Source organism: Mobula birostris, chromosome 32 (genome assembly GCF_030028105.1).
Source record: "Mobula birostris isolate sMobBir1 chromosome 32, sMobBir1.hap1, whole genome shotgun sequence".
NCBI lineage: Eukaryota > Metazoa > Chordata > Chondrichthyes > Myliobatiformes > Myliobatidae > Mobula > Mobula birostris.
Window position 1 is genome coordinate 24916031 of NC_092401.1, and position 9218 is coordinate 24925248.

The 9218-nt window shown below is 44.4% G+C and overlaps 1 protein-coding gene and 1 long non-coding RNA gene across 8 annotated transcripts in view; one reads left to right on the top strand and one right to left on the bottom strand.

Moving 5' to 3' along the window:
• The window catches only part of smarca4a (SWI/SNF related BAF chromatin remodeling complex subunit ATPase 4a), a 168786-nt gene extending 160964 nt beyond the window's left edge, over positions 1-7822 (top strand). For 5 of the 6 annotated variants that reach the window (XM_072248375.1, XM_072248378.1, XM_072248377.1 and 2 more), the window contains exons 32-34: positions 4509-4638; positions 5934-6073; positions 7041-7822. In XM_072248375.1, the coding sequence (XP_072104476.1) occupies positions 4509-4638; positions 5934-6073; positions 7041-7073 (303 nt within the window). In that variant the 3' untranslated portion in view covers positions 7074-7822. The remainder of the gene's footprint in view (positions 1-4508; positions 4639-5933; positions 6074-7040) is intronic. The other variant, XM_072248380.1, reaches the window with a different exon arrangement.
• The window catches only part of LOC140191211 (uncharacterized), a 30222-nt gene extending 21634 nt beyond the window's left edge, over positions 1-8588 (bottom strand). For both annotated transcript variants that reach the window (XR_011883785.1, XR_011883784.1), the window contains exon 1: positions 8278-8588. This is a non-coding gene — a long non-coding RNA (uncharacterized lncRNA). The remainder of the gene's footprint in view (positions 1-8277) is intronic.
• Positions 8589-9218: the final 630 nt, after the last annotated feature.

Here is a 9218-nt window from a genome sequence, read left to right on the forward strand (position 1 = left end):
TCTGGTATGAAGATAAGACAGACAGGTGTGCTGCTTGTGGCAAGAAGGGAACACTTCAACATACCTTGAGTGCATGCAGAGTCAATCTTTCCAGCGGCATGTACACTTGGAGACATAACAACGTTCTCAAAGTTGTAACAGAAGCGGTTGAGCGGAGAGTATTGCAGCACAACTTATCTCATGCCCCATGCTGCACAGAACATCGCATATCATTTGTGAAAGAAGGCTCCAAGTCAAGGGTGTACAGTGCAGGCTCATGATCAAGCATACTTTCTTCAGCCAATGATTTGTGTGTCAAGGCTGACCTGGATGGGAAAGGCAGTTTTCCGGAGCAAATAGCTTTCACCACATTGCGTCCAGATAGAATCGTATGGTCTGACACCAGTAGAGAAGTGGTTATTGGTGAACTGACAGTCCCCTGGGAAGACAACATCGATGAAGCCCATGAGCGCAAGTTAACCAAGTATGCAGAATTAAGATCAGAGTGCACAGACAGAGGGTGGAAGGTCTTATGCTATCCATTCGAAGTAGGCTGCCATGGGTTTATTGCGTTCACTCGCCAGAAGTGGCTGCGTGACCTTGGCTTCACTAGAAGAGAGATCAAGTCAACCAGCAGGGCTGTAGCTGAGGCAGCAGAGAAAGGATCAGCATGGGTGTGGACCAAGTATGTCCGGAGGGGCAGATAGTCAGACAGTGTACACATATCTTGCAAACCCTTCAGTAGTTGCATAGGCACCTGAAGAGCAGACTATCTGTTGGATGGAAGTGACTGATAGAGGCAGATGCCAAGTTTTTAAGCTCACCAGTGGGAGGTGGTGCTTTTGCACTGCTTGCCCTCCACCTCGAGGGAGTCTTGATCATAAGCGGGCCGAAACTCCTGAAGACAGGTGGCAGATCAACTGATGATCCCACTGGTGATAGCACAGGACAGTTAACGTGTATTTTTTAACTCATCTGCACAAGTCCATGTACACACAGGTGCAATGAAAACTTACCTGCAGCAACATCACAGGCACATAGCACCACATAAAGAACATTCACAAGAAAAGCATAAACACAATGTTTAAAAGAAAAAACACATTAGAGCAGACAAAAGTAAATTCCATTTTAGTGCTGAGTGGTCATTGTGCTGCTAAGCTGTAGTGATTAGGGTTTTGCCAGTTGGTTGAAGGGAAGTGGCTATTCTTCAAGCTGGTGGCGAGGGACTTCAGCCTTCTGTACCTCTTGTCTGATGGTAGACGTGAGAAGAGGCCATGGCCCAGGTGGTAGGGATCTTGATGATGGATGTTGCCTTCCTGAGGCAACATCTCCTGTCGATACTCCCGTTGGTGGGGAGGGATTTGCCCATGATGTGTCGATAATGTATTGCATCATGCTTAAAATGGGCTGAGGATTCAAATGGCAAGATACCTGCATGTCAACCCAGCACTGTGGCTACTGAGCTGAATGGAGGCACACTCATAGCTCTGATTAGGCTGGGTAGCAGAATAATTGGTCTACTAGAGCTCGGATCAATTCAGGTTTTAATCTGTACTGACCTCCTATCAAGAACTACTCCAGTATCTCCACAGCCTTGAAATCTTTCCAAAAGTGTGATTGCAAAAATTGGAAACAGTATTGCAGCTGCGACTTATCAGTCACTTGCAGGAATTTTCTAGTTTAGTTTCTTTAATCCAGTTTATAAAAAGGTTGTTCAGTGATTTGAACTTGTTTTGCCCCATTCTGCATCCTAGCCTGCTTCCCCAGGATCACGTTCGGTTTATTGTCGTGTGCACAAGTACGGTGAGCCGCAGTACAATGAAAAACTTGCTTGCAACAGCATCCCAGGCATGTCGGTTCAGACAACACAAAACGTAAATTATATCTAAATGGTATCAGGCAGTGAATTAAAATAAAACTACTTAATCCATGTGAACATAGATTTATACAGTGTGGAATGAGGCCCTTCAGCCCTACTCAGCCATGCTAACCAAGCTGTCTAGCTGAGCTTGTCCCATCTGCCTGCAGTTGGCTCATATCCCTTTAAACCAGGGGTTCCCAACATGGGGTCCACGGACCCCTCAGTTAATGATGGGGGTCCATGGCATAAAAAATGTTGGGAACCCCCGCTTTAAACCTTCATACAAACCTGTGTAAATGCCTTTAAAATGTTGTAATTATACCTTCCCCTATAGCTTCCCCTGGCAGCTCATTCCATATACTAACCATCTTCTGCCTGACAAAGCTGTCGCTGAGGTCTCTAAGTTTTCACCTTTTCACCTTAAAGCTATAATCTCTAGTTTTAGACTCCTCTACCCTTGGAGACTGTGACCACTGAAAAAAGATTGTGACCTTATCTTATCATGATTTCATAAGCCTCTATAAGATCACACCTCAGCCTCCTACGCTTCGGGATAAAGAGTCTCAAATTTTCCAGTCCCTGTTTATAACTCAAGGCTTCTAGTCCCATAAATGTCCTTGTCAATGATGTGCTGTTGTTCACCACCTTCACAAGTCTTGTACAAATTCGCCCAACTTTCTCCTTAAACCTCCTGATCAAAGCTTTTTTAAAGACTTCCCATTGCCAGAATAATCCTAGTACTCTGTAACTCCAGAACTCCTGTTATTGACCTGAATCATTTCCCTCCACAGACACTGACTGGCCTACTGAATATTTTCAGCACCTGCCTGTTCTTTCTCCAGGGTCTACAGATTTATTTTTTCACTTTCAAAAAACTTACTTGACTTTCAGATTGAAAAAGTGGTCAACAAGACATTCATAGGTTTGGACTTAGTCAGTGGAGTTCTGGAGTGTAAATGCAGTGAAGTCAAACTGAACTTCATGGGGCACTAATCCAGTGTTCGGTGGAGTACTGAGCTTGATTCTGTTCTCTCATTTTGGGAAGATTGTGAAGGCAATGGAGAGCACCTTGAAAAGAAATATGAAAAAGTATCCTGAGATAAGGGGCTGCAGATAAAAGGAGAGATTAGGGAATTTGTGATAGTTTTCTTACAGACTGGAGAACATAAGGTACAATATAAAGAGGAAGAGGGACGGGACGAAGGATTTCTGACAAAGTATGTGGTTGGAACCTGCAATGTATTGCATGTGAATAAGGTGAAGGCAGGCTACATGGTGGCCTTTAAGAGGGAATTGGATAAATATATGATGGAAAAAAATGTGGAGCTGTAGCGAAAGGGCTGGTTGGTTGAACTAGGGAGTTGCTCTGGCAGAGGACCAGCGTGCACACACATGACCTCTTTGTATTGACCTCACAATCTACCTCTTCATGACTTTGCACCTTTTTGTCTCCCTGCACTGCACGTTCTCTGTAACAATAGCACTTTGTTCTATATTCCGTTCCCTTGTACTACCTCAGTGCACTGATGTGATGGCATGCAAAGCAAAGTTCTATAGAGATCCTCTACTCAAATCAAGCTGACTTCATTGTCACGTGCACAAGTACAGTGAGATTCATGTATAATGAAAATTTTGCTTGCAGCAGCATCTCAGGCATATGGACTCAGACAACACACATGTTGAATCTTCAAGTGGATGGGCTACAACTACCATGGACTTACACTCAATGGTCACCTTGCATGCGCACCTGAGTTCACCTATCATCTTCTATCTTGTCCTCCTCCCCCTCCCCCACCTTCTTATCCCCCACCTTCCTTTCCGGTCCGGATGAAGGGTCTAGGCCCGAAGAGATCAGATCTCTTTTCCATAGATGCTGCCTGGCCTGCTGAGTTCCTCCAGCATTTTGTGTGAATTACACTTAGTGGCCACTTTATTAGGTACCTCCTGTAACTAATAAAGTGGCCACTGAGTATATATGTCCATGATCTTCTGCTGCTGCAGCCCATCCACTTCAAGCTTCAACGTGCTTTGCGTTTAGTCTGCACACCACTGTTGTAATACATGGTTGTTTGAGTTACCGCTGCCTTCCTGTAGGCTTGAAACAGTCTGGCCATTCTCCTCTGACCTCTCTCATAAATGAGGCATTATCGCCCACAGAACTGATGCTGGTTGTATGTTTTTTGTTTCTCTGAGAATCATTCTGTAGAGAATGGTTGTGCGTGAAAATCCCAGGAGATCAGCAGTTTCTGAAATACTCAAACCATCCCGTGGTTTCATGGTCAAAGTCACTTGATTCCCATTTCTTCCCCATTCTGATGTTTGGTCTGAACAACAACTGAACCTCTTGACCATGTCTGCATGCTTTTATGCACTGAGTTGCTGCCACCTGATTGAGTGATTAGATACTTGTATTAACAAGCAGGTGTACCTAATAAAGTGGGAACTGAGTGTAAATTTATACAGCAAGGAAACAGGCCCTTTGCCTATACTTAAGCATGCTGACCAAGTTGTCTACCTGAGCTCTTCCTATTTGTCAGATTTTAGCCCAAATCTCTCTAAAGCTTTCCTATCTACATTCTATATTTCTACCCTATATTGTATGCTACTGAATAATTGACTCCTGTTAGTTATCCCACTGCTGATAATGTCCACTTCCTGTCCCTTGTAGATCTATGAAGATTCCATTGTACTCCAATCTGTTTTTACCAGCGTACGGCAGAAGATCGAAAAGGAAGAGGACAGTGAGGATGACAGCGAGGAAGGAGAGGAGGAGGAAGAAGAGGGGTCGGAGTCAGAATGTAAGACTTGGAATGCGTTTGGCTGCCATTAGATCATATGACATAAGAGCAGAATTAGGCTATTAGGCCCATCAAGTCTGTTCCTCCATTTGATCATGGCTGATTTATTATCCTTCTTAATCCCATTCTTCTGCCTTCTCCCCGTAACCTTTGATGCCATTACTATTCAAGAATCTATCAGCCCCCCCTTTAAATATAGCCAATGACTTGGCCTCCATGTCTGTCTTCGGCAATGAATTCCACAGATTTGCCATCCTCTGGCTAAATAAGTTCCTCCACATCTTTATTCTAAAGGGACGTCCTTGTATTCTGACGCTGCGCCCTCTGGTCCTAGACTCCCCTACTATTAGAAGCATCCACTAGGCCTTTCTGTATTCAATAGGTTGCATGAGATGTCATCATTCTTCTAAATTCCAATGAGTACAGGCCCAGAGCCATCAAACACTCCTCATACATTAACCCTTTCATTCCCAGGATCATTCTTGTAAACCTTCTCTGGACCCTCACCATTGCCAGATAAAGGGGCCCAAATCTGCTCATAATACTCCAAATGCGGCCTGACCAAGCTCCTCTTTGTCTCAGGAGCTTTTGATCAGATCTTCTGGCCCCACTTCCTTGCACAGTATCACCTCCACATCCAGACAAAGCCCTTCAGCAGAGAATGACTTGAGGTGAAATAGCTTGGCGAAGTGAGCGGAAAGACGAAGCAGAGATAGCGAATTGGACCGTGGGGTCTGGTGCCCTCTCAGCTGGAGATAGGTTCACGGAACCAAAAACTGAAAGAATATCCTGACAAATTTCTCCGTACTACATAGCCCCAACTGCTCTCACTTTGCAGGGAAATTGGAACTGAATCGATCCAGTGTCAGGGTGACAGTCTCCAGTTGAGAGAACACACACCAGGTGAAGGAAGGTATTCTGGCAAATGAACAGCTTGGGGAACTGGGGTATCAAGAAAGCTCACTGGGATCAAAGGTACAGAGCTGAGTTATAGACTAAGAATGAACGCACACACACACACTCTCACACTCTTGACACACACGCGCGCGCGCACCCAGCCTCAACACACACACACACACACGCACCCAGTCTCGACGCACACACACACACACACACATACCCAGTCTCAACACGCACAGACACACCCCTCCAAACGGCCTCTGGGCCTCCAGTCACTACACCTGATAACTCCGATCAGTGCATATGTATCCTGCCAATGATGAGGTAAATCCGTGGTGACTTCATTTCTTTCTCTCTCGCTCCTCCCTCTCCCTGTTTCTCCTTGCCACTTACAGCTCGATCAGTGAAAGTGAAGATTAAGCTGGGCCGGAAGGACAAGAGTCAGGACCGAGTGAAAGGGCGGAAACGCTCCAGCCGCACCTCCAAGTCCAAACCTATTGTAAGCGATGATGACACGGAGGAGGAAGTGGATGAGGTGGGACCCAGTACCTGAGCCCATTATTGCAGAGTTTCCGTTATTCAAAGTTGAGTTTAATACGGGAACTCCAGTATTGGGTGGCCAGTAACCTCCTCCATGTTGGCCTCATGTATTCAAGGTTGTAGCTTTGTAATTACCTGTCACTTAACTCACCGGCTATAGTTAACACGTTTTCGTAAGCTTTTATACAAAATGTGCTGCGATCTGCAATAACAGACTTAGTAAGGGCAAAACACTTGTATTCCAGAAATAATTATCAGATGTCCTATCACATTGATGTTGGCTGGGAGGGAAATTTTGGCAAAGGTACAGAAATGACCCCTCTGTTCTTTGAGGTAGAACCACAGGAGTTTTAATTGTTTAGGTCTCAATTTAACATTTCATCCAGTAAGCATGGTAGCGTAACGCTATTACAGCGCAAGTGATTGGGGTTCAATTCACTGTCTGTTAGGAATTTGTACGTTCTCTCTGAGACCACATGGGTTTCTTCTGGGTGCTCTGCTTTCCTCCCATATTGTCAAGACGTATGGGTTAGCCCCACCATTTTTTGTGTTCAGTGTTTGGAAATAAAATCAAAAGTGCTCTGGTTAGTAGGTTGATTGGGTGTTGTGGGCACTTTGGGCTAGAAGGGTCTGGTTCCGTGCTGTGTCTCTAAATAAATCAAAAAAGGTACTCGTATCATTACAGCACTGACAGCTATATGCTCCAGAGCAGGACTAGAGTCCTGCCAGTTGGTCCAAACAGGCACCGTGTGAGCTGTGGTCCAGGAGCCCGCCTGCTGATGCTCCTCCAGGCCCACATGTAAAGAATGGGCAATCACACACCGACCAACATCACTTATCAACATGTTGCCCCCATTTCAAAATGTAGCAGGGTTTCCCAAAGCAACGAAGGCTGGAGGTGACAAAGTTACCAGGATTGTCTCAGAATTGTATTTATTTTCTTTCTCTATCTTCATTTTTAGGAACGGTCAGGAACCGGTACAGATGAAGATTAATCTCAGGATAACATTCCGTGTTGGGATCTACACTGGGGCTTGTCCATCCCTCTGAAAGTGACTGTGCGATGTTCTGGTACCTGTGTCCAGCTAGCAGTGTAGTGTACGTTCTTAGTATACGATGTAATCTTGCATATTTATAGCAGCAGAAGAGAAGGCATGTAGGTTTATCAACTTAGTGTCTCGCTGTGTTGAAGCTGGTCATGCTCCCAATGGCATTAATGGCACAGTCTTTTCCAAGTCAGCATTCATTGTGCAAATAATGATAAATCAAGACACAGCTGCTAATTCCAGCCATCTAAATCTTTCCTCTTCCTTCCTTTTCACTTCCCTCTGAGACTCCCCGCACTGTGTAATATATAAGCCATCTGGTTAATTGTTATATTAATTAAATTAACCAAATGGGGTTGAATTGGGGGACCTTGACACTAACTCAGAGTGGACACATTTCCGATTGGTGCGCAAGGAATGGCAACGTGGAAAAGTCTGTCCAGGAAAAGAACAAAAACTCATGAATTTGGGAATACTTGATTTTTCTAGACGTTCTATTTTGTTTCCTCTCTCCGTGCGAACGCAGTCAGTCACATGCAGTCCTTGCCTCATTGTACTGTGACTTGTGTAAGCATGTGTATAGGAATTCATTCCCATTACTGTACTGTACTTTAAACAGGTCAAAACCACCCATCTCCGCAGACTCTAAGGGGATTCTGTACGGTCATTATCACTGGACTACAATAAAATAAATACTTGACTGTGTCTGATTTATATATTGTGTGTGTGAGTGTACGTGTGAATGTGTGTGTGTGTGTGTGAGTCTACGTGTGAGTGTGCATGTGTCTGTGCGTGTACATGCATGCAGAATGTCCTTCAGTAATACAACCCATTTTGAATTAGTACAATATCCCAATGCACTTCACAGGAGTGATAAAAGCAAAGATTAACATTGAGTCATTAGGGTAGTTGGCCAAAAATGTTATAACATTAACATTTTTTGAAATTTTGAATGGCACAGTACAGGCTCTTCAGCCCACAATGTTGGGCCAACCTTTTAACCTAGTCTAAGATCAACCTAACCCTTCCCTCTCACATAAACCTCAAATTTTCTTTCATGCATGTGCCTATCTAAGAGCTTCTTAACTGCCCCTTATGATCTTGCCTCTACCACAGGGCATTCCACGCACCCACCACTCTGAAAAGATCTTACCTTTGACGTTCCCCTTGTACTTTCCTCGAATCATCTTAAAATTAAGCCTCCCGGTATTAGTCATTAAACGTCGTGGTGGTGGCTATCCCTCGAGGTCGAGGATGATGGTCTTCGTTCTGTAGATCTACTTATGGGCTCTCAAGTGGTTTATGAGTCCAATCTTGGCTTTGAAAGTTCTTCCGCATTCAGGACAGGTAGTTCCAGATGGCAGATCAGGCTTTGGTTGTTGCTGCCTCTCTTTCCATTTTCTTCTAATTCTGCACATCTGTTGGCTTCGAAAGTCATTAAACACAACTCTGTTTAAAAGAGTTTTGTCCTTAAGGACCAAAAATTAGAGACAAGATTATGTCACCTGAAGTATAGCTTTTAATAATGGAGCAACTAAAATCAGTGATATACAAGAGACCAGAACTGGAAGTGCACAAATATTCTGGAGGGTGCAAGGTTTGGAAGTTTTTTATTCGGAGATACTGCACGGTATCAGACCCTTTGGCCCAATGACCCTGCACTCTCCAATTGTGACTAATTACTCTACTAACCCATATGTCTTTGCAATGTGGAAGGGACCCGGAGGAAACCCATGCAGTCAGGGATAGAACATACAAACACCTTATAGGCAGCAGCAGAGTTGAATCTGGGTTGTTGGTGCTGTGATAATATTGTACTACTGTGATATGGAGAAGAGGAAACCATGGAGGAACTGTAATTCAAGGATGAGGATTGTACATCAAAGTTTAGCATGGATAAGTACATGGATGGGATTGGTTTGGAGGAATATGATCCGGGTGCAGATAGATGGGACTAGGCAGGTCTGGTCAGCATAGACTAGATGGATCGATGTCCCTCATGATTTTACTGTCTATATCTCTGTAAGGTCACCCCTCAACCTCCTGCTCTCCAGGAAAAAAATGTTTTGGCCTACCCAACCACTCCTTGTTGCT